The 24,892-nt window shown below is 43.9% G+C and overlaps 1 protein-coding gene across 2 annotated transcripts in view; it reads right to left on the minus strand.

Moving 5' to 3' along the window:
• The window catches only part of NTRK3 (neurotrophic receptor tyrosine kinase 3), a 384,278-nt gene that overhangs the window by 21,637 nt on the left and 337,749 nt on the right, over nt 1-24,892 (minus strand). Inside the window, exon 16 of one of the 2 annotated variants that reach the window (XM_057303718.1) lies at nt 2,753-2,794. The exons of the other annotated variant lie outside the window; for it this stretch is intronic. Coding sequence (XP_057159701.1) covers nt 2,753-2,794 — 42 coding nt within the window. The remainder of the gene's footprint in view (nt 1-2,752; nt 2,795-24,892) is intronic. 2 annotated transcript variants of the gene reach the window in all.

A 24,892-nucleotide genomic window follows, 5' to 3' on the forward strand; every position in this document is an offset into this window, starting at 1 on the left:
ATACATATATTTGAAATACACAATATATGATTTAAATGCATAATATTGAATATATAAAATGCTGACAATTAAAACATGTGGAAAAAGTTTAGAATGCCAAGATTTAAAAGTTAAAAAAGTAATGTACATATTTCAAGATGGCAAAATTCAGCATTATGATAATTATGAATTATTAGGTTCCCAGTAACATAGCAACAAAAATATACAAAGAGTTAAAATAGGATATAAAGCAAAGGAAACTGATAAAATACCATTATAATGGAAAATCAAAACGCTTCTTTCACAATGGACAGATCAAGAAGACAAGATAAACAAAGACACATTTTGAAAAAACAGATCGCGGTTTTAATTGATAGATATGAGTATTACGATTGTGTGTCCTTCAGCCTCCATAAAAAGTTGAAAATTATTTTCAATTATCTGAAACAATTTATAAAACCAATCACATATTGTACCTCAAAGGAAAGCTGAAATGCCAAGAGAAAAAACACAGCAAACATAAAATAAAAATGAGAAACATTTTCTGTGCCAAATAGAAGTTCACAACAAAAGAATAATTTTTTAAAAGTTTCTCTCTGGGCAATTAAAAAACTATTTGGTAAAGGAATAATTGAAAATTAAATGTAAAAGTATTTATTATGATAATTAAATCTGTATTCATTGGGGGCACCTGGGTGGCACAGCGGTTAAGCATCTGCCTTCGGCTCAGGGCGTGATCCCGGTGTTACGGGATCGAGCCCCGCATCAGGCTCCTCCGCTATGAGCCTGCTTCTTCCTCTCCCACTCCCCCTGCTTGTGTTCCCTCTCTCGCTGGCTGTCTCTATCTCTGTCGAATAAATAAATAAAATCTTTAAAAAAAAATAAATAAATCTGTATTCATTGAAACCTATGAAATACAGAGAAAGTTATTTTTTAAATTATAACATGTAAGCACCTATTTTTAAAATAATAAATTAAAATGTGATTCAACAACAAAAGGTAGTAAAGACCTACACGACAATAGAAAGAAAGAGCAAATAAATAATAAAGATAAAATGAGGCAACTAATGAATCATCGAACTTTACATCAGAAACCAGGGATGTACTGTATGGTGACTAACATAATATAATAAAAAAACATTAAAAAAAAATAAAATGAGGAATTAGTATAAAAGAAAGCAAAGCAAACCAACCAACCAAAAGGGAAAAAATTTTAAAAGGAGACTATATCTATACAATTAATCGGTAATAAAATCCTTTGGCAAGGTTAATAAAGACACAGAGGAGAAAAATGTAAAACGTTAAAAATATTACAACAATTAACTTGGAAATAAAGATGTCATAATTGATTTACTAGAAAAAAATAATGAAAAAAGAGAGAAGTAGAAAGTTCAAACACAAAAAACAATTACAATTGTAGTAAAAATTCTATACATTAAAACAGTACAAGGTCCGGATGATTTTTTGGGGTTAGTTCTACTAAAATTTCTTATCCTATTTATACTTTTCCAAACCAAAAAATAAAAAATAAAAAAGTTAGAAACTTTCCCAAAGAAAGTTCCCAAAACTTTCTGTAACTTGAATACTTCTGATGATGAAATCAGTCAAACATAGCATATAGCCTTCAATACATGAGTACAACCATAGATATTTTATCTATATATGTGTAAAATTATCTGTTATGAATACAGCCTCCAAATATGAATAAAATATTATACTGAATCAGCAAGATATTATAAGAACTCCATATTATAACTCAATAAGATTTATAATAGAAATGCAAGAATGCCTCAGCCTTAAGAAATCTAGTGCTTAATTCACTAAATTAAGAGATAAAAGAAGAAAATCCATCCTTTCAAAAGATGACAAAATTTTCAACACATTTTCCTGATTAAATGGCCAAATTCATTAGTAATAGATGGTAATTTCCTTTATTTAACACACTGACTATTATATGTGCTAATAAAACTTTAGAAGCATAGAAAAGTATCTTCTATCGCTGATTTTACACAATACCGTTGAGATGGTCCTAGCCAATGCAATAAAGCAAAAATAAAAACAAGGTAGAAGCATTGAAGAGTCAAAAACCATTGCATGCATATGATTAAGACTTATTCAAGGTATTTAACTAAAAAGCAATTAGAATCATTATACAATTTAGTAAGCCACCCAGATATAAAATGAACCTAGAAAAATCAAACTATCCTCAGTAGTAACAAATTCAATGGAAAATAAGATTGTGTGTATAATAGCAACAAAAAAAATCTTAATTCCTAGGCATAAACCTTAGCAGAAAATGTACAAGGTCTAGTTAAAGAAAAGTATTGAAAAACATAATAGAAGGTCTTAACATATGGAAAGATATGTCATTTCCTTGAATAGGAAGACTCGATGTCATAAATCTCTCATTCCTCCCTCAAATTAGTCTGCAAATTCAACACAACCTAAATGAAAACCCCAATGGAATGATGTATGAAAATTGACAGGATGACATCAAAATTTGTCTAGAGGAATAAAAATGAAGATATATTTGAAATAGAACGACAGGGGAGATTTACTCTATCAGATTGCAAAACATATTATCAAACTACAGGAACGAACACACTGTGTTATTGGCATAGATATAGACAAATTTCATTGATCAATGGAACAAAATAGAGTCCAGAGGCAGACCCATGTATAATATTGGAATTTAATATATGAAATGATGGGTTAGTAATCAAAGTGTTGGGACAATGAACTATTCATTTGAAAAGTACACTTAGATACCTACCTCACACCATATACAAAAATCATTTCCAGATGGATTAAAGAGCTAAACATAAAAACAAAACAATAATAATATTAGAAGAAAACTTAGAAAAGTATCTGTATAACTCAGGAGAAGAAGGCCTTCCTAAATAAGACACATGTTCAAGAAGCCATAAAGGATAGGATTTAGTGATACAACTTATAAAAACCAATCACTTTTTGCATGGCAAAATACAAAATAAGTATAGTTAAAAAACAAATGACAGAGGAAATATTTCAATATATGTAACAAAGAATTAAAATCCATATATCATAAACTGTTCCTTTAAATTAGTCTTAAAAAAGCAAGCCAACCAAAAAAAAAAATGAATAAAGGATAGAACAGATGATCCACAAAAGGGCTACAAAGGAACACAAACATATGGACAGATGCCCATCAACACAACAAAGAGACACAGTTTGGATGTCATATGGGGAAAATTGAGAAGATTGATACTACCTAGTGCTTGAAAAGGTACGAGGATACAGTTATTCTCAGGTGTCCCCGCACACAGCGCCTTATCTGCGGGCAGCGTGGCTGGGTCCGTCCACACTGAACATGTGGAGTGCCTTGTAACTCAGTAATTTTACTTCTAGGAGTCTTAGAAAATATTTGCTCTTATAAGCAAAAATAAGTGGTTGAAAGGGATGTTTATTTCATTGTTTTTAAGGGCAACAATTTGTCCATCATTATATATTTATTTGTAGAGGTTCAAGGGAATGTAGTGGAGTATGTGTAGTGATATGTAAGTAGGTCTAGGATACATTAAATGAAAACACAAGACATTAATATATATATATACATATATATAAGCATTCTAATTCATGTAGAAATGTGTATACATAAGCAAGTACATTAAAAGGGAATAATGCAGAAGTCTGTAAATGCACAGAAAAAGATCCAGAAATAGAGTCATTAAACTAATATTTCTTCTGGAGAAAAAAGTGAGAGTGAGCACTGACCAAGGAGGAAATCCCACTTATATGTATTTCTATGCTGTTTATAATTTCATCATGATCATGTATCACATTTGAAGTTTAAAAACTATAAAAGGAAAAAGTAAACATCCAAAAAAAGGAAAACCAGTGGACCTAATTTATGTAAGTTCTGTATCAAAAGATGATGTTCTGTAAAGAAAAAGTATGTTTGTGATAGAATTTTGTGAAATAGCTTATTTGACCTGGTTTCTTGGTGAAAAAAATAAAATACAGAATCATTCCTCTTGATGAAAAATTTTAAGTCATGGATTCCTCCAAATTGATGCTGGTGTTTGCCTCATTTAATGATTTTATACGCAATTCAGAAGAAGTGTTCCAGACTGAAATCTCCAAATTTACAAAGAGGGAGTCATTCAAGTGTGCTGGTGTAAACCTTGATGAGCTTAAGTGTTTGGGAATAAAAGTATTAGAAGGGTATTAACTGACTGCAGGGACCCCAGTACGAAAAATTTTATCAAGATGTTCACCACCAGTGTGGGTGAAATTTATCAGGCATTCCTCCAGAAGTGGACTAAAATATATCAAGAGGCCAGTAACATAACAAAAAGAGCAATAAACTGGGAGTCAGAAGCGTTGGGTTGTGATGTGACCTTAGACAAGCCCTCAAGCTCTATTTTCTCATCTTCAACATAGGAATCAAGCAACACCCCTTCTTAAAGTAAGATGAGGTATGCAAAATCCCACTGAGTATTGTTAAATGTAATAGTATACACGTAAAGTGCAATGACTATTTACTATGTGTGTCCTTACATGCTCATGGGCAGCCTCACAAACCTAATTTCCTGGTTTCCATATTCCCCATAAAGACCCACCTAGCCTACACTGATTTTTCCTCCAGGGAAAAAAATCTACATCCCGTGTTAAAACCTAACCAGACAAGCGATGGGCTGACATAATAGTCTTCCTAAGAGTAATACCAGTGAATGCACGCTGAGCACCGGCCACGTACCCCTCATTTAATCCCATCCTATATGATTGAATTCCCTATTATCCCCATTTCACAGATGAAAATAAGGTAACTTGCCTAGGCACTGCCTGAGACATCCTAGCCAATGATCCAAACTCTCAAGTTACATTAAAGACCTGTGAAGGCGGAGCTTTGAAACAGGAGACATACAGGAATAAGGCAAGGATTCCAAGAAATGATTCTGCAAAGAAAATAAGCACTTGGAGATCTTTGGATTACACTACCTTGGAGGACACCTCCCACCACCCGTATTAGCATGGATCCCCAAGATGTCAGCCTGGTCATCTACCATAACATCCTCTTTCACCTAAGCTAACAGCAGACACTGGTGATCGCTGGCCAGACCCACTATTTCATTAGCGGCGACAGAAGGGTGGCATTCTAATTCTAGCATATACTTGCCAGAAATCTTCTAAAAGGAAAAAAGTTCCCTCATTAACTATTTGGGTATACCTTTGGGCAGACAACGGAGTATTTAGAGGCTATGCTATGGATGCCAGGAGTGTTCATTGCTATTGGGTTGGTCATTATTTCTAGGTGTTTATAATAGAAGTAGTTAGGAAAAACTTTTAAAAGAAAATACATCATGAGTTCATATTGATTTTTCCAACTCAAATTAAGGATTACAGAGCTTTCACTTCACCTCTTTGATTTTGTATCAGTATTTTTTTCTTACGCTGAAAATCTTGATTCCATTAGTAATATTACATAGTTGCTTTATCCTAATATATGTTTATAAAATATATAGAATATACTTAATATATAGTTAGGCTTATGTGTTTCATTTTGCTTTTTATTTTGCATAATTGATTCAATTCTACAAATTTAAATGTTTATAATGATGTGAAAACTGTCCCACGGTTTCAAAGCTAAAACCAACAAAGTATGGGAAACCCAAGTCTGAACCATCTCTGCCCACTCCCCCCACCCTGATCTCTTCCTTGCCTCTAGGTAACCATTTTTTGGGTATGATGCTAGTTTATTCTTCTATTGTTTTTAACATAGGAAAATACAGGTTATATTCATTTTCTTCATTCTCTTAGATAAAAAGTAACATACCTGTTGTGTACTTTACATTTTTTTCTCTGGGGTACTGGTTCCTTTACAGCTACGTAGGACCCCACTGTGCCTGAGCATGCCACAGTTCGTCTACCCAGCCCCCCACTGATATTTCCACCCTTTGTTATTCTCAGTAGGGAAGGTGCACTTTTTACATTTATCTTGGGTGACTCCTCACCCCATACAGAATAAGAGCCTAGAATTCCCATTCAGTGTAACAGGCAGGGAGAGACTGCAGTGTCCACTGAAGTGGTTCCCATCCAGGAGCCACAAAACTTTGGAGACATGTGCAGTTTTTTCCAGTGGGTACCCAGGCAAGGGAAAGCGTGGAAGGATTTCACTGGTCCTAAACTCCCATATAGATTTTTTTTCTAACATGGACTGAGCACCCACTGTGGCCCAGCAATCCCCTTTCCCAACCGTGAGCACGCGCGCACACACACACACATACACACCTGCCACTCTCAAAAGGAAACACAAGTCTCTCACTCATCCTAAATCTCAGGGGAGAAAACCTACAGAGTACAAATAAATAAACCCTGTGAAATACTGGTACAGGTGTTGAAAATGAATGTCTCTACTGGCTAGAAAGCAAATCCTTTTGCACATCGAGTCATTTCCAATTCTTTTCAAACAATTGAAGGGGGACAGACCTAAAAGAATGATCAGCTAAGTGGAGACTAAAAAGAAATTTGGATAAGACGCCAGTATGAGATTTGAGGCAAATAGACAACCAATTGTTAAAAGAACTGAGTCACAGTGCTGTAACAAAACGCTTTCCTTGCCATTTATTTGTTTAGTGTAAACGTTTCTCAGTTCTTGTAGTTACATAAATAAAAAACAGGAATAGAACTGATCCTGAACCTTCCTTACTTTAGCAATAAATAATAGTCATTATGGACTAATGGAAAAATGTAGGCGATGCATTTCCAAAAACATCATATTTCCTATCGTTCGTATTCATCAAAGTTGTGATATAAATGCGTTACTTTGATCCGCTGCCTACTTGCTGTGTATTGCTAATAATTGTAATGATAACTCAATCCCAAAATTCTTACCATCTAGAAACTAATGGCTATCAGACATTAAAAATTAAATTTAAATCTTCATACATATTTTTGTCACATTAAATTATGATAGAGTGGCCAATAAAAGGCTTCCATGCATAAAAATATAATACATAAGGATAAAATTTGGTAGGGTAACTGGAATGAAAACATAAATTCAGGAAGAAGAAGGAACCATGTAAAACTGACTGAGCACTTCATGTGTTTAACAGATGATGTATCAAATTGCTCTGGTATTCAAAGTTCATTAGATACATTACAGGAGTTATGTATTTTTTTAATGCCAATATTTACAATATTCTGGAAACGGCATTGTTTGCAACTATTTGAAATTACATTGAAGATTTTACATAGCAACTTACAAGGTGTGGGGGGCCACGCATAGGTGATTTTTCAAAATTCTTTTAGGGGCATCAAGGTTTGAAGACCACAGGTCCAGAGACTGAGCTCCTAGCAGTGTGAAGATTGGAGTCTTGTCTCTCTGCCTCAATTCTGTCCTTCCTCGGGGCGGTATCCCACCCATCCTGGTCAGCAGTATAAGGCGAGGGGATGCAAAAGGTGGGAAGAAAGAGTAGCCGCCTCACCTCCAGCCAGGGGTGCCTGCCCCAAATCCCCGAACCCCACTTCTTTAAGTCCTTAGCCCTCGCTCCCCACCCTGCCCTGGGGGCCAGGAGTAGCGGGACTGCAGGTGTGAAGACCTGAAGGAGGATCTCAGGCTGCAGTTCCACTGAGGGCAGGATGCCCCGCTGCATGGAGTTCTTCTGGGGGGGGTGTCCCCCCCGCCCACCTCCGCACAGCCGCCTCTCCTCTCCCGTCTTCCCTGAACAAGGCACTGTCTTGCTCTTTTCCACAGAAAGAGACACCCACTCCCCTGCAGGCAGACGGATCCCACTGCTCTGGGTTAAAGAGGAACTCTGAGCTCTAGAAGGGCCCGCAGTTCTCTGCATCTCATTACACAGAAAAGGAGGCAGCTGGTGGGTTACAAAGACCACACAGAAGCCCGCTTCTCTCCCAGAAGTTCAAAACAGCTCTGCTGGCGCGACTCGGACAAGGTATAAAGGAGACAAAGTGACCCATATTTTCCAGATAAAGAAACCACGGCGCAGCAAAGGTGAGCTGACACCGATTCACAGGGCGCGATATTTCTGGAACGAATGGAAGGATTCAAGCTACCTCCGGGATCACTAAGCTGTATGGGCCAAGTCAAAGTCTGTTAAAGTCCGTGGAAAGGGCAGTAGTAGCTTTCTGAAGACTTGTAAAAGCTTCGTGATGCACGTTAATGGCGAACAGCTTAATCATAACGACTGCCGTTTATCGTTGGTGTCATTTTTTTTTTTGTTCAGTTTTAATCTTTCTTGATTGCATGTCTCAGCACATAGAAGAATCTCCATGTGCATGAGGAAAAAAACAGAAACCTCAGCATTGTGCACTCTCCAACCCCTGGAAATTCTCCTGGTCTCCCTCATGCCCCAGTGGCTCTGCCTCTTCCCCTCTGCTCTGCGTGTCCGAAGCGAATCACCAGCCAAGGCTGGGAGTCACCTTGAACGTGCCCCCAGCGGCAGCCCAGCATCCGCTACTACAGTCTTTAGAATCACTGCTCGTGAGAGCCTGGGGTTTCACGTACATGGGCTGCACTCGAGTATTTGCTACATTTAGCACGCAAATCCATACACCCATGTATCGGGAAGGGGAACACTTAGATGCACACGTGCGTGTCATTGCACACGCAGGTGGAGAGAGTCAGTAATACAGGCCTGTCGACCATGTCCTGATCACACGTAGCTGGTGCGATCTCCCTCCGACACCTCCTGAAATAAATGGCCTAAACGTAGGAGGAAAGATGCAACGTCCTCCTCGAATGTATCCTGTCCCCAAGACAGCAAAAATAAGCGGTTCTACCCTAAACCAGTTGATGCACTCTGCTGATGGCTTCCAGACTTCCGAATGGCATGACCGTCCTTCCCGAATTAACCCTTCTCGCGGCCTCTCCCCCACCCTGACAGCTGGGCACTCTTCATAGCTCCCTCCCCACATATGAGGGAGGCCGCCAAAGCCATAGAAATGGCAGTCTGCCTTTGCAGATCGTCCCCATTCCACCCACCCTCCTCCTGTCCCTGGTCCACTCTCCCTTCATTTTCCCCACTTGGCTATTCTGAATTACAGACATTGTATTTCCAACCAGCTTTCCCCCCCTCTGCCCAGCCCCGCTGGCCCATTCCCCAGGCATGCCACTTTGGCATGTATTCCTTCCAGGGTGCTCTTTGGGGGACCAGCCCTACCCGGTAACTGCACCCGCTCCACGTCCCCAAATCCCACACTCGTCAGAATCCAGGGCTCCAAAGGAGAGATTCAATGCTAAAGCTGTAGCTTAGGAACATAAACAGTTGGGAAAGGCCTTGGAAATTACCTAGCCTGCCTCCAGGCAAGAAAACCTTGCCTGGAAGAGAGGCAGTGACTTGCCCAAGGTCACTCAGAACAGTAAATGCAATGCAAGTCCCCTAGAGTCTTGTTCTTGTTTGCAGTTACGTTGTTTTCAATAAATGTATTCCTGGAGAAAAGCATATACACACACAGGGATGCAAATCAAAAATACACGGATTGAGTCGTAGGAAGTTTAAATTTCAGGTCTATAGCTTCTTCGTGCCCATCCTGTTGTGTTTGGACCCTGGGTCACCCAGTAGAACTCTGTTTCCCCAGTGGTGTGGGCGACGCCTTAGGGATATATTAGTCTGAATATTCATCGGACGTAAATCTACATTGTGGGTGAGCACCGTCAGACATGCACGTCTGTCCGTGGCTTCACCCCGGTTACAGAAATTTCATGGATGAAACCCTGAGATTTTCTATAGTGACATCTGACTTCTGACTTCATAAGGCAGAACTGTTTGCCTTCTTTTCGCCTCCCTCCCTCCTCCCGGTATAGTAGGACAAGCTATAACCTTGCTTCTTGTAGACACAAACTGAAGACCTCAGCCCCGGGTCTAGGAGGCCGTTGGGATTCTCTGGGGGGAAGGTGCAGACAGGCTCACAAAGCCGTCATTATAGCGTGGCTCCCTCTGAGCCGGGCTTTGTGACAGTTTATGCAAAAAAGCATCCATTTAGCAGAATGTCAGTGGAATGGCTGTTTCAGACTGAGCCTCTAGCCCCAGGATTAGGAAAAACCCTTGGAGTCTTCCAAAAATACAAGGAGTTTAAGAGCCAAGCTGTTTTGCAGTGTGAGCCTCGAGGATAAATAGGCCCATTGTGATTCTCCCCAATTCTCTTACCTGGAGCTGCGTCTGCCAGACGCAAGTTCTCAGATGGAAGGCCCAGGAACACATACCTTCGATAACTCCCCCTTTGGTTTTCCCCTTTCTAAATCCCGTCTAAATGCTGGCCCTCATTCAGACACCTCACTGTCCTGTATTGCCCCCAAGCAATATATATATTTTTTTAACGGAGCAGACAGTGCAAGTGCAAAGATATAGGTTGAAAAATAACTTGCCCTTATTTTCTTTTACAGATGCCTAGACATGGAGCCTCCTGGCTGTACTCAAATCTTCCAGTGGAGACGAACCATAGTGATGTTGTTTAAAAACCTCAATGCACCGAACGAAGCAGGACGTCTTACTTCAGCTCAGATCCTTGGATCACATTGGATCTAGACTGATCCCCCCAAACCCCGAGTGCTTGCCAGACATTAATAGGTAAAGGAAAACGGGCGAATAAAGCCTTCTTGTGATAAATCTAGATTTTTAATGTACCCTGTTTGGCTTTGGCTGTGCTCCCAAGGTGTTGATTTAGATTCAGACTTATTTACCAAACCTAAGAAACTCTCTTTCAGACAAGATTGGCTTTGCTCGATATTCAATGCCAAAAAAAAAAAAAAAAAAAGTCTAAAAAAATACTATGACTGATATTGCAAACGTATGTACAGGATAAGGAAACAGACAATCTGAAGGAACAAAGGGGACAGTTTATAACTTAGCCAATGCCTTTCACTAGCGAAGCAACCTTAGGGAACTTATTTAACCTCCGGAAGACTCATCTTTCTTACGTGTAAAATAACAAACTCCATAGGACGTGTACGGAAATTCAGCGAGATATTAAATGAAACAAGCATGCAGGGTTTTCGTATTCACATGCACATACGTGTACGTAGCATGTTCAAGGTGCTAATTTATCAGTCTTTATGTGTACTGTACAGCACTTCCCGTTTCTCCAGAAACTTGGAAAAGTTCTGCCCAGTGACCCTTACGACAATGAGATACCATTTCTGAATTATGGATGAGGAAGTCAGCTCAGGGATGGAAGGTCAGCAAGTCCAGGGTAGGCAGAGGCCAAGCTAGAAGTGAATCCCTCGCCCTACTCCAAATCCTTCTCCTGATGGGTTTTGTGGGTTCAGGACGATTCCACATCTAAGCACTGGGAACAGGTTTCCAGGATCAGTGGGGCTGCCAATTCAGATGCTTGGACTATTTGGCTGTTTACAAAAGCAAGGTTTTGACACCCAGAGAGAGCAGCGAATGCATGTCTCAGAGTAGACAAGACTGAGCTTCTTAGCATATTCTATGGACGGAGTTCAATGACTTCATTTCCTTTGTGTTAGGCCTCAGTGGCAGGAAAAAGAAGGAAAGACAAGATGATTTGAATTTAAAAAGCAAAGAACAAGACGGGATCCTTTTCCTCAAAAGGCAGACGGAGCTGTAAATTGTTTCCTCCAGTGATCTTCTCAGTGACATTGGTAACAAAAAGTGCTTCCTATTGGTTGAATACCCAATAGCCTGAAGATGACAGAATTGGATTCCTTAGTCACCATCTTACAAAAGTATGACATCATCTGCCAATCCCGAGCCCAGTGGTGACCAGAGCTGACTTGCCCCAATGGTGGAAAAAGAGTTTTTCCAATAAGTGACAAAATGTTCTCCCTCGCTAGCCGGTGAGGTCCCATCTCTAAATAAGCTTAGGCTTCGTGCCCACCTCTCTTAGCTTGGGATGAGAAGCTGGACTGCTTGCCTTTCTTAATGGAAAACGTTTCTTTCCAATTCTAAGATCCCAGCAGCCCAGCACAGGGGACCTGCCACTTGCAAAGTCTGCGATGGGGACCACATGCTGCAATCATGGGAGAAACCGCATGCACAGCTCCTGCTGGGGCCTCACATCAGCTGCCCGGAAGCAGGTGGCTGAAAACAGCTCCCTTTTGCTGAGCTTGGCCTCCATGTACCTCGGAGAGACTTTGGGAGGGCTGACTAATGAAAGACGGTTTAGAAAGCATAGTCAACAGTATGAAATGACTCTTAAGAGGTGCCTGGGTGGCTCAGTCGGTGAAGCATCTGCCTTCGGCTCAGGTCACGAGCCTTGCGTCCTAGGATCGAGTCCCACAATGGGCTCCCTTCTTCTCCCTCTCCCTGCTCTTATGCTCTCGCTATCTCCCCCCTCTCTCTTTCCCTCTCTCTCTCCATCTCAAATAAATAAATAAAATCTTAAAAAAAAAAAAAAAGAAATGACTCTTGACAGTGTTAACATAGAGCATTATTTCCTACAATGACAGGGGTTTCTGCCCTGATCCGACACCTGTCACCACGAGGGGCTGCTTCTTAACTGTGTCTAAAAGATGTTTTGCCAGCTGCGGCCTCCCCATATCCCTCATTGTGATGATTCCAGGAGTATGATGTGGTTTGTGTATCTTTCATCTGTCTGGGCCACAGGTTGGAAGGAGGCAGATAGCTGTGTGTCTGGGCCGGTGGAGAGGTAAACTGAGGCAAGGCCTGACGCCCCTGGCAAAAAATGAACCTTGCGCACTCTACTCAGGGCAAGGGCAAGATGTCCTATTAGAAGAGCTGGTCGGTGCAAAAACAGGTCCCCCTAATGGGAACAGAAGACAACGCGCCCCTAAGCAGATCTTACAGTAGGGGCCCGATAACAGCGTGATACACTGACAAACACAGAGCCACAAGTTCATAGCCACGTCACTTCAGGAAATCAGTTAACCTCTCTGAGCCTCAGTCTTCCCGTCTGCTATCCACCTCCTGAAATGGCCATGAGGATTGAACAAAACGACCCGCGTAAAGCATCAGGCATAGTATACGTGAACCAAAACAGGGAGCCACGCTCGCTCCAGCAAACAAATAATATTTGCGAGAAGCATCCTCTAGAAGGGAGGGGGTGCTGAATCTCTTGTGAGGGTGGATGGGGTACGTGGTGGTAGTAAACATTTAGGCTGGATTAGCAAGTAAATTTCCGGTGTCCTTGGCTATAGCTCTCTCCATGTAGGCTTACCCTGAGGAAGGAGAAGTCTCCTCCGGTTTTGTGCTGTGATGATCAACGAACCAGACCCTTGCCCCCTTCCTGCTCCCTCCTTCCACCTGCCCTGTGCCTTCACGAAGCATTCACAGCCCCCGCTCAAAGTGCTCAGAGCAGGCTGAACGGATCCGCCAAAAAGGCACGGCTGTAGCCAGAGGTAAAATCTACAACTTCCAGACCACTCCGAATTAATCATTCTAGCTGGAGGGAGACGCGGGCCTTTGGGCCCCCCTTTTGTTTTATTAACTGCCAACAGAAAATGCCAGAAGTAGCTGGGGAAGAAGTGCAAAATGGGGGACAGGGAACACTTTGCATATTTTAATTACTTCAGCAAACAATACACACCACGACAGAAGCCTGCCCCTACGTGGATGGCTAAGTCCCCGGGCAAAGGAAAGCTGGAAGAGCATCATGGGACAGGACATAAAAAAATACGCCACTCCTTCCACGAGAGGCTGCCTTATCCAGCTTCTCTGAGCTGCAGCCAAGCTCGCTGTCCACCGCTAACTAGTCTAGAGCAGTTCCGACTAGGGCCAGGAGAAGCAAACACTAAGCGCCTTCTCACACACCCAACGCTTTCTGGAGAATTCAGTGCACCGCTACACCCAACGGAAAATGGGATTCTTCTTTGAGTCATGAAATAAGACCCTCTAATTCTGAAGGAAGTTCCCTCGCACCTGGGAGGAGAGAACTCATAGGTCACTTGCTGGATCTCTGGCCGGACCACGAATGTGAAAGGGTGGATACAAGCCCTCACCCTTCACTTAAAAGGGGGGGAGGGGTTCAACTTGGAAAATGTGGTGGGATGACGTTCTCAGGGCAGCCTGCAGATGGGTGATCATAGCAGCTGAGACCCCTGTGAACTGCAAAGTGCTTAATAGACATAAGTTAGTACCACTACTATTTTTATGCATCAGGGGTTCCTAGTTAGCCCATCCCCTGAGCAATTCTAGGAAAGGGGTATTAATTAACCCAGCCACACAACCCATACAGTGCCTAGAGATGCCTCAAAGCATCCTAGGAGGGAGGAAGCAGCAAGCGAGATCTGCCACCACGGAATAGGGTGGAAAGAGCACTAGACCGAGACTCAGGCCATCCGAGCCCTTGCTCCAGGGCTCCCAGCGTGCTGCTCTGTGCTTTGGCAACGTCTGCTTCCTCCTGCTCTCATGTTCACGTCTGTAATGATTATGTAGCCAGAGCAGTGGGTTGCGAAGATTCTTCTCCGCTCGAAAACTGCCTGAGATTGTCCAAAGCAAAATTTTCTCTTTTGAATCAATATACCTAGAGCACTGAACAAAAGCTCATCTCAACGCCCTCCCCCACGTGGGCAGCCTGAGTTTCCAGAGTGGCGTGTGTATGCATGTGTGTGCGTGCGTGCGTGTGTGTGTGTGTGTGCATGTGTGTGTTGCAGGCAGGCCAATGAGGGCAACGGGCCAGAACTCAGAAGCTCCAGGGCTCTGACTTAGGTTTACATCATACCACCTGGCTCATCCCGGGGCCCCTGAGTCTCATATGTAAAATCGGTAGGGTGAGGAAAAGGGCTGTGCTAGTTGGCCTATAGGTATCATCTAGTTCCAAAGTACTATGATTCGGTGAGGCAGAGACTGGATAACCTCTGGGTGCCCCTCCCAGCGCTGCGAGGTTAGAGCTCTGAGACCCCCGAGTCTGACGCAGCCCGTTACTCTACAACGGGGCCCCAGAGTGCGTCTTTGCAGCAGAGGGTGGGAGCCAAGGGTAGTCTCAGATGAAAGGCATGGGGGAGCTGTCCCTCCACACAGCATCTGGCATCCCAAGCCATAATCTGAGGCACGCAGCTGCGAGCTGCTCCTTCTCCCTTATAAACAAGCCCTACCTCTTGGCTTCCCCTTCAAGGTCAAAAGGCGAGGGAAGGCTGTTCTGAGGATGAACCCAGGAGAAAGTCTTAAATGCTAAGCCAGTAATCACAGTTGGGTGGTTTTTTCAAAGGCATTCCTACTCGATTATACACATTCGTGTCTCCAAAAGCATAGAAGGAGGATTGGAGCAAGTGGACTTCTCGTTTTCAGGCTAACTGAAACTGGGTGAAGAATATTTCTCAGGGTCACCTGGTGGGTCCCCCAGAGGTGGAGCGAGGCCAAGTCTCGGGTAGGTAACCCGAACAGTTGAGGCCTCATCTGGATTTATCACAACAGGTAGAAAGAGATGCTTTCAGTATTCCAAGGTTGAGGTGGAAGGCTTGTCTCAGGGATACAGAACAACGTGCCGAGTGCCTAAACTAAGCCAGGATCTGTGCTAAATGAATTGAAACGCACTGCTTCATTCAGTCCTCCCAGTGGGCCTTGGCTGTGGAAATTAGTATTATCAACGGCATTGCACAGAGGAAGGAAGAAAGGGGTGAAGCAACTTATGGGAGTTCAAAAGGCTGAAGAGTGGAAGATCCAAGCCTCATGCCTCCATTAGTCTGACTCCAAAGCCAATGTTCTTCTGTACCACCGAATCAGAGCTCTTAAGCACATCCAAGGTGAAGGAAGACTCCCTGGGATGGTTTAAGGCATATAAATGGATGGGTTAGGGTGTCAGATTTTGGAAAATGTGATAGAAATCCTAGAACTTTATTTCTATAAAAACACCCATAAAAGCTGAAGAGGGATTGTTCATTCAGAAAGATCAAAATCTGCAGATGTAACGAACTACATAGGCGCGGCGACCATTCATCAAAACAACACGAGACAACTTGGGTGCTCCTCATTGAGAGACTGGAAAAAGCAGTCAGTCGTGGGCTTTGCTTCCTTAGTCTTTCTTTGGCAGCTTCTCTCAGCATGACGCCTGGCCCGACTCAAATGACACTGATCGTTTCATGCCTGGTCAGTGGGGTTCCCCCGATGGCGAGACATCTCCAGTGAAGACAAGTCTTTGTCACTGAACAGCTAGGCCCCAGATCAGCTGCTCAACCACTGTAGCATTTGAGCATCATAATTTCCAAAATTCCTTAGCCTTGATGGTTTGGGAATCTATTTCCCCATTATCGTCTCTTTCCCTGAGATCACGGTCTCAGGCAGGAAAGGGGGAAGACAGACAGAGAAGGAGGAATGGTAGGAAGGTTGAGTGAAGATGAGAAGAAGGAGGGAGAGAAAGAGCAATGTATGTTAAGCCCGGGGATTTAGTCCAGTCTTAGAATTAGGCCACACCAGAAATAAGTTTTAAATCTAGATTCTGTGATTATGAACACAGTACATTGCCTTTTCGCTAGGGATAGATTGGATTAGGTTTCTGTCACTTGCAGCGGAAAGAATCTTGATATAACGCTGGAAAATTCGGCTCTCAATTTAGTCTCTATCCCTAGGAATAAAATGTCTATTTCTAGAAATGAACTTAAGAAGAAAGACTCAAGAGAGATCCCAGAGGCCCAGAGAGAAACCAACTGCCCACTGCAACATGCTTGCTCTCATCCACAGAGTGACCTTTTCTCCTTTCCCACCCTGTACGGTGGCACCACATACCCGGGTTTCACCAGCCATAAAGCATTACAAGGACACAGCTTACAAACATGGGGCTCTGAGACCAACACCTACACTGAAAGCTTTCCTTGCATGGCTGCATCCGCCCACAGGCCGGCTGCTTCAGCCCAGAGCATTGGGCTGGAAGTTACATTAGACATCTACTTTCCATTAGGGTTAGCCACAAGTGCCAGGATGGGAGGAGGCCACAAAAATCAGAGGAACCATCTAATGCTCAAGAGAGACCCAGCTGACCCAGGCCAACAGAGATAGTGGAACTCACGTGATCTGATCCCCTCCAGCAACCCCAGACAGGAGGTCCTGTTGCAATTCTTCCAGACAAATGGGTTTCTCATGAGTCATTTGTCCCCATTTGGTTGCAGAAACCAACAGACGTGACCAACTTTGAAGATAAAGTCTGGAGCGAGGAGTACAGAATCCCATCACAAAGACTAGAGAGAACTTCCTAATGAACAGTCCCAGATGGTACATCTAGAATGATTCCCTTCCTTCATTGTCCTCTTCCCTCTGAATCACTCAGCCCTTTCACAGGAAGACCTGAGCTCCACTCCATTCCAGGAAACTCCTGTCCTGGTGCTCTGGGGGCCTTCTCTGATAGGAGACCTCTATTTTCAGATCATCAGAGAGCAAAATGTTAAGAAAGCTACGAGTTTGAAGATTAATTACCATTTAAAGGGCAGAGTTTCTATCTCTGGATAAATCTCCAGGTGAGAACTCAAAGGACTAGCCCTGGGAACAGCAGCTGATTTCCCTGAACCTATAAGGACATGAGGTACTGCATAATTAAGAGGCATCTCCCACAGGACAATGTATTAGGTTCCCCCGCCAAGAGGCCATCTTAACCATCTTGAACTGCAAGGCTTGGGAAGCAACAGGAAGGTGGGAAATCACATTCCGCAACGTCAGGGCTGTGAAACTCTCAAAGTCCTAGTGTGTGTGTTAGAACACTCTCCAGCTCATGGACACTTCACTGCACCCTGACCCACCCACAACCTCAGCGGTAGCTGAAGCACACCACCACACAGAGGGGGGTGAGAACACTCATCCGAAGATCCCATTGTGTGCCCTGAACATGCACAGGCATGCAAGTGTTCTCGGCTTCCTCAGCACAACTGGGCTCATACACCCCTGAGCTTCTGGTGCGAAAGGGTGTATCCCTAACCAGGTTTCTAAGGAGGTCTCTGGACTGGGGCATACTTGTGACTGTGTGCTCTCACAGACTTCTGTCGAAGGCCTGGGCACCGTCCTTCCAGCTGCAACTAAACCCTCCCTAGAATTCTGAGACATCCTGTATGTGTGTGTAGCAGGGTGGGCCTTCTGTAACCAGTGAAAGGAGGGATATCCTTGCCAGCTTGAAATAGAACCAGACTTTTCCAATCTTTACCCCTGCTCCCAACTGGGACTCCTTGGGGCATGAGTGTAGAATAGAGAAGCCAAATGACGTTAAGATGAGTTCATATCTTAGAAGAAAATGTAGTTTGCTTGCTCGTTTGTTTTTGCCAGAAAGACAAGAAGACTCAGCGGGATAAGTCGGAGGAAAGTTCCCCATGGAAGCAGATGAAGGATGCTTTGCTCCCTAGCCCTGAGTAGCAAAATGATGGAGGGAAACTAGACAACAGGCCATAGGCAGTAAAGAACCAAGACTTGATGAGTAGCTATAATCCGATAGTTGGAAGACCACAGTGAGAGACATTCATATGCTTGGAGTATATACCTAAGTGACACTGACACTGTGATGATGAAGCAAACCCTTAGTAAATGACAGAGTAATAACTTCTCTCTACCTATACGACACGTATCGTGACACTGAAAGAGACACTGCCTTGACGTTCATTGAAACCTTTGGATAAATATGTTATAGAAGTCCAAGAAAATAACAGCATCACAAGTGGAAATACTCTCTCCTTTAGCGTAAAAGGCAAACTGGAGAGGGTTACTGACATCTCAAAATAATTCTTCACTTTGCTATAGCAGTTCTCTCGGGTGCATATAAATGATGGTTTGCCTGCCATATTACCTTACCAAGCTTCTGCAGAAAATAAGATGCTACCTAATTTTTTTTTCTGGGAAGTATATAAATGTTCATGACACATAAATACAAGGTTACACAGTGAGATTGATGTGAAGTATAGCCATAATAAGATATGGTCCCCAGACATCCTGCTTCTTGCTAATAGCAGTCCCAAGACTGGATGTGGTCAGTCTGTGGATTCCATTCACAAAGGCAGGCAGGAAATTAAGGATTCTCTTCAAACTCAACTCTTGACTCAAGCCCCTGTCAGAAAACCTTTATCCAGCTTCAGACCTCCGCATGCATTCTCCCCACCCTTATTATCTACACACATACCCATGCACCGTCCCTCCTTCCAACGTGCGTGAAACCCAGAAACACCGACACACTGAAGTCCACGTCCACTTCTGCCTGGGATGGATACCACAACAGGAAGATTTGCTTTCATGCCCCCCAGATGTTCCATGCCTACCCCCATTCCCGACCACAACGACACACGGAGAAGCAGCAGAAGTTGCTGTACCTTCATGCACCACCAGCAAAGACATCCACAACCACCCCAACATATCTACTGCTCCTGATCAGCCATGCAAAGAAGCCCATTCGCAGGACTTTGGGGAAACCTAGGAAACCCTACCTCTCCTTTCTTCCTCCCACTTCCTGCCAACGGGTACCCTGGGGTGAATGCTAAGACTAACTGGTTAAGGCAGGATTTTAGACTTAGAGCCACCTAGGCTTAAATCCTGGCTCCACTGTTTGCCAGTGTTGGGTTTTAAACATCGCTGTTCTCCTCCCTAAAATGGCACTATGATAACTTCTTCATGGGGATAGTATAAATAAATTAACCTACTCAAAGTGCCTAGCAAAGCGTCTGGTGTAGGTGCTCAGCGAAGGTAAGCTGCCATCCCCGAGGACACCAGATGGAAGAAGAAAGGCCCTTAAGATGTCCTGAATGGCCAGCGCAAGTCAAAGACTAAGGGGCTTTATACAAGATGCCCCCTCCCCCTCCGCCAAGTGCAGAAGCCCATAGGCTCACTCACTTTCTTTTTTTTATATTTATTTATTTATTTATTTATTTATTTATTTATTTATTTTATTTATTTTGACAGAGATAGAGACAGCCTGCGAGAGAGGGAACACAAGCAGGGGGAGTGGGAGAGGAAGAAGCAGGCTCACAGTGGAGGAGCTTGATGTGGGGCTCGATCCCATAACGCCGGGATCACGCCCCGAGCCAAAGGCAGACGCTTAACCGCTGTGCCACCCAGGCACCCCTAGGCTCACTCACTTTCTGACAGTCTCTCCGTCATGTCAGTCAGAGGTGAAACCTAAGTATTGAGCAGACAAGGCATGCTTCCAATGCCATGGTCACCTGATTCTCCCTTCTCAATTTCTTTTTTTTTTTTTTTAAAGATTTTATTTATTTATTCGACAGAGATAGAGACAGCCAGTGAGAGAGGGAACACAAGCAGGGGGAGTGGGAGAGGAAGAAGCGGGCTCATAGCAGAGGAGCCTGATGTGGGGCTCGATCCCATAACGCCGGGATCACGCCCTGAGCCGAAGGCAGACGCTTAACCGCTGTGCTACCCAGGCGCCCCTCCCTTCTCAATTTCTGTCTTTCCAAAGTTTGTGAGTATGCCTTGCTTTGGATTCAGAATGTCTACATCTGAGTTGTTTCAGAAAAATTTTATCCAAGCCATGAAAGCCCTCCTTGGCTAAATTAGGTCAACTGAATAAACTAAAATATGTTATATTCTTTCGGCAACTCCATTGTTTTGACCTCCCTGTCTAAAATTGTGTGCGTGTGCGCACACACACACACATAGACACATGCACGCACACAACCATCACCACCACCACTACTACCACCAAACACTTCTTTTTTCCTTCTATGTTTTATTTTTCTTCTAAGGATCTATTATTTTCTTACATGCTTATCTATTCTACTTTACTTTCTATTTCCCTTATTAAGGGCAGAGATTTTTGCCTGTTTTAATCACAGTTGTATCCCCTAGCTCAGGATACATGGATGGAGTGACTCTGTCCCAATTTACCAGGGAAGGTAACAGTTTATGCCTGTGGTATCGATTTAATTATTAATAGCTTCCCTTTTTCAGTCTCAGAGGTGTCCAAGTTTAGGCAATCAAATATACAGAGTTGATTAACAATAAGTAGTTGTTGAATTTAATTAATAAATTTGACCATTTTGATACTTTAATTAAACCCGTCAACTCCTCAAACCAAGAGTTTTACCCTGAGGTGAATGAAATACATATGATGTTTAAAAGCATGAGAAGAGATTGATTAATCTCTTATAATGGTCCTGCTTTCAAAATTCTCACAAGGCTAGCAAACATGTTCGTTCTGATAAATTCTAATTCTACACAGCTGTTAGTGTTGAAAAATCCTAAACTGTAATGCCATTATTAGTAACAGGGCCAAGAGGAGATACCTATAAAAACGTGATCCTGATAGAACTTGGGAAGCTATGCCTAATTTACCTCCCTAACCGTATCACAGGAGAAATGAATGAAATTGGAAAAGCATCCCCATGCACCTGCCCGTAAGACTGCAGCATCAGGATAATATCACGTATCGGAGATGGAGGTTTTTCACTTCAAAATAAACTACTTCACACCCCGTCAATATTTGAAAACAGCATCTGGCCTTTGGGAAAACATTTCGAGATGGACATGTGGGCTCCTAGACTGGATGAGATTTTTAAGGCTGGATAGGTAAATTTTGTGGTTCTATTTTCCCAAGTGGACCATTCCCAAAACAGAAGAAAACAGCCCCTAGGCTAAAAGTGGAAGGAAGCCATCCAATTCAGTCTGATGTTCAAGGCAAGACAGATGGAACTTTGACTGATTCCACATTATGTCCATCTCCATGCCAGAAATTACCACAGAAATTAACATGGGGATGGCAAAAACTTTCCCCCAATACTCGGAGGGATGACTCAGTCATGGAGCTCTGTAATAACTATCCTAAACATCACATTTCTTAGACAAGCTTCATCTGAGGCCAACAGGGAGACCTCTGGTTCTGCAGATCCTTGAGCCTGTGTGGCATTCTCAGTTCCTGAAAGGGAGTGTAGGTACCCAATGTGTACTAGAAACTCAAGGTCACACTTCCTGAAATGCAAGAAAGCAGCCAAACCATCGTCCATGCAGAGCCTCCAGCATCCACCACACACGCAGGCTTGGACAGAATCCTTGGCAGCCATTTGAACTCCGGCGCTTCTCCCAGATGTGCACCTAATCTTAGCAGACTATGGCCCCTCCGCCCCCCACCATGCTTCCTCCCATGAGACATCCCAAGCACATCAATGGCTTTGGCAGGAAACTTCCATGGAAATGAAATGATGCCCCTCTGCTGGGAGGCAGGGAAGGAGAGGAGGGAAGCAGCCCCAGCCCATGGAAGTTCCTCTCCAAAGTCTGCAAGCTGTCAGTCTGTGTGTGGACTGCCCTGCCCAGCCCCCTGGCCCCAGAAACAAAATCCAGACTCACTGTGGAAGCTGCCGGCGCTGCTAGCCTCTGCCGCTGCCATGACACGCTGATCGGGCCCTTCTGGCATGGCCCTTCCTGACAGTGAATGGAGGAGAGAGTAGGGTAGGGGAAGAGAGAAGAAAGGATGAAGGCAGAGGAAGAAAGCATGGAAGGATGAAAGAAGGGAGGAGAGGGGGAGTGGGTGTATCTTTAAGTGAATGGCGAGTCTCTCCTGGCCACAGCCTCCAAACACCTATCACACCACTAGGGGGAAAGGCTGACAGCATCAACCCAGCTCCAGGGCCCTCACTCAGGAGTCCACTCAGAGATGCTACCCGCAGCTCGGCAGGCACGCCATCACACCACTCTTGATACATGGCACCCAGCTGTCTTCCTTTCGGTCGGCTACCAAGATCCAACTGGCTTCCCTCCAAGGGCTCAACTCTACTTCCAACAAGATGAGCCTCCCTGCCAACTACCACTCTGAAAAGAAGTGGGTTTTATCCAGAATTTTCACCCCCTTAAATCAAAGAAATAGCACCTCTCCAAAGTTTCTGAGGGAATATTGGTCCTTCCTGTCTCCAGCAGAAACATCACTGAATTCACCACTACTTTCAGGGCTTCCTTCCCAGATGCCCTCCCCTGCCTGTCCAACCTGGAAAGGAGGTGAGCTAGTAGGACATCATCTGTGTGGATCCTCAGCCCTCCTCCTTCTTGCTGTCAACAGAGTCAGTGTGTACGTTCTCCATTACCACTTGGAAAAAACTCATTCCCCTTGAAAGGCCTCTTGAGAAGTCAGGGAAGTGGGTATGTTAGGCAGCCTTTGAGAAGGGATATGCAGGGACTTAGCAATGGCATTTCTCAAGTACTCTTGTTCAAAAGACAAGAGACAGAGCCCCGGCTCGCAGTCAAGTCAGAGGCAGAGAAACATCAGAAGGACCCAACAAAGAAGCATGTTCACAAAGCAACACGTTTGTGTGTGTTGACCCAATAGGGTGGTGCTAGGGAGACCATCCAGGGAGCACAGTGAAATGGGGCCAGTGGGTTTTGATGACAGTGAGGAATAGAGAGAAAGAACAAAGAGGAAGATGAAAGAACAGATGATAAGTCGAGAGGAGAAGACGTTATGGGCTGAATGGTGTTCCCCCCAGAATTCATTAGGCTTAAGTCCAAGTACCTCACAATGTAACTGTATGTGGAAAGGTAATTAAGGTAAAACAAGGTCAGGTGGGCGGGTCCTAATCCAATATGACTGGTGTCCTTGCAAGAAAAGGAAATTTGGACGCAGACATTCACAGAAGGTGAAGGATGTAAAGCCACGGGGAGAAGACAGCATCTACGAGTCAAGGAAAGAAGCCTCAGAAGACACCGACCATGCTGACACCTTGCTCTCAGACCTCCAGCCTCTACAACTACGAGGGGATAAGTTTCTGTTGGTTAAGTCCCCCAGTCAGTGGTGCTTGTTACAGCAGCCCTAGGAAATATACACAGAAGGTCTCAGGCAACGTTGGAAATAAGCGAGCGGCACTGAGGAATGGGGGGGCAGGCTGGGTGGGGTAGAACGGAGCGGGGGGCTTCTTGTGGGAGTGGTCAGGAAGCAGCATTGCAGAGCGCCTGAGGGCCTTGGAGGCCAGGGTAAGAAATTTACCATTTTGGGAAATGAGGATTCACTCAACTCTCTTAAAGAAGCTGCTGGGATCATGGCAAGTTTAAGGAGCACGGGCAGCATGACTCGGAGCCTGAACGTGCATGCATTGATCCAAGAATTGGTCTGGTCAGGGAGTAGACCTGGGCAGTTCCCTGCCAACGTACAAAGGACAGGCAACATGGGAGTAAAGAGAGGGAGAACAGGATCAGGTAAGGAGTCAGGTACAGGTGATGAAGAGACAGGTTCAAAAATGACTCAACTTCGGGAAACGTCCCAACAGGGTTCTCACTGATGCCAATGGGCGGTTTGTTTGAGAAGCAGGAGGTGGCCATGGTGACTTCTATCTCCAACAAGGCAAGTTTCAAGCACCAACGAATTCTCCAGGGGAGGCTAACAGCTTAAGCAATCAAACAGAGAAGAGGAGGAGGCTAAAAATGTAAATCCAACCAGCTTCTGCCTAAAAGCAAAAAGGCGTTAGAAGCATGAGTGTGTGAGGTTTCCCAAAGCAGATGTCTAAAACAGCAGGACCAGAACTTCAAAGGGGAGAAAGAAGAGAAACCAATGGGTGAGGCAAAGAATGGCTGGAACGGGGACTACATCGTGGGGCCAAGCACCGTGAAGCACTGAGCGAGATGTTAAGCAGCGAGGGAACAGAAGGTGCAGAAAGAATGGGGCAGCTATTAATAATGTCATTCAACAGATATTCAGAAAAGGATTAGACTTTTTAGAGGAAAGGCATTTGAATTTTGCCAAGATGAGATAATTAGTGACCCCCCAAATTTAGAGTCAATGAAGTGGTGAGATCAGAAGCCCAAAAATTAAGACAAGATAAAACGACCTATTTTAGTCGTCAAGGAGATGCGTGTCCATTGAAAGGGGCAGAAAGGTCAAATGAAGATTTTTTTCTTTAGTGTAGAAGAGACGGTGGATTTTAGAGTAGCAAGAAGGGAGAATGGCTTCAAGGTTTCAGAGCGGGACAGACCCAGGCATAGAGAGCAGGGGGCTAGAGAGGGCAGGTGACAGATGGTGAGGTGTGAGGGAAGTGAGAAAGAAAGCAGACGTGAGAATTTGTAGATATGAAGAGGGTGAAATATTTCATAGCATCACA

This window comes from Ursus arctos, unplaced genomic scaffold, assembly GCF_023065955.2.
Source record: "Ursus arctos isolate Adak ecotype North America unplaced genomic scaffold, UrsArc2.0 scaffold_28, whole genome shotgun sequence".
Classification (NCBI taxonomy): Eukaryota; Metazoa; Chordata; class Mammalia; order Carnivora; family Ursidae; genus Ursus; species Ursus arctos.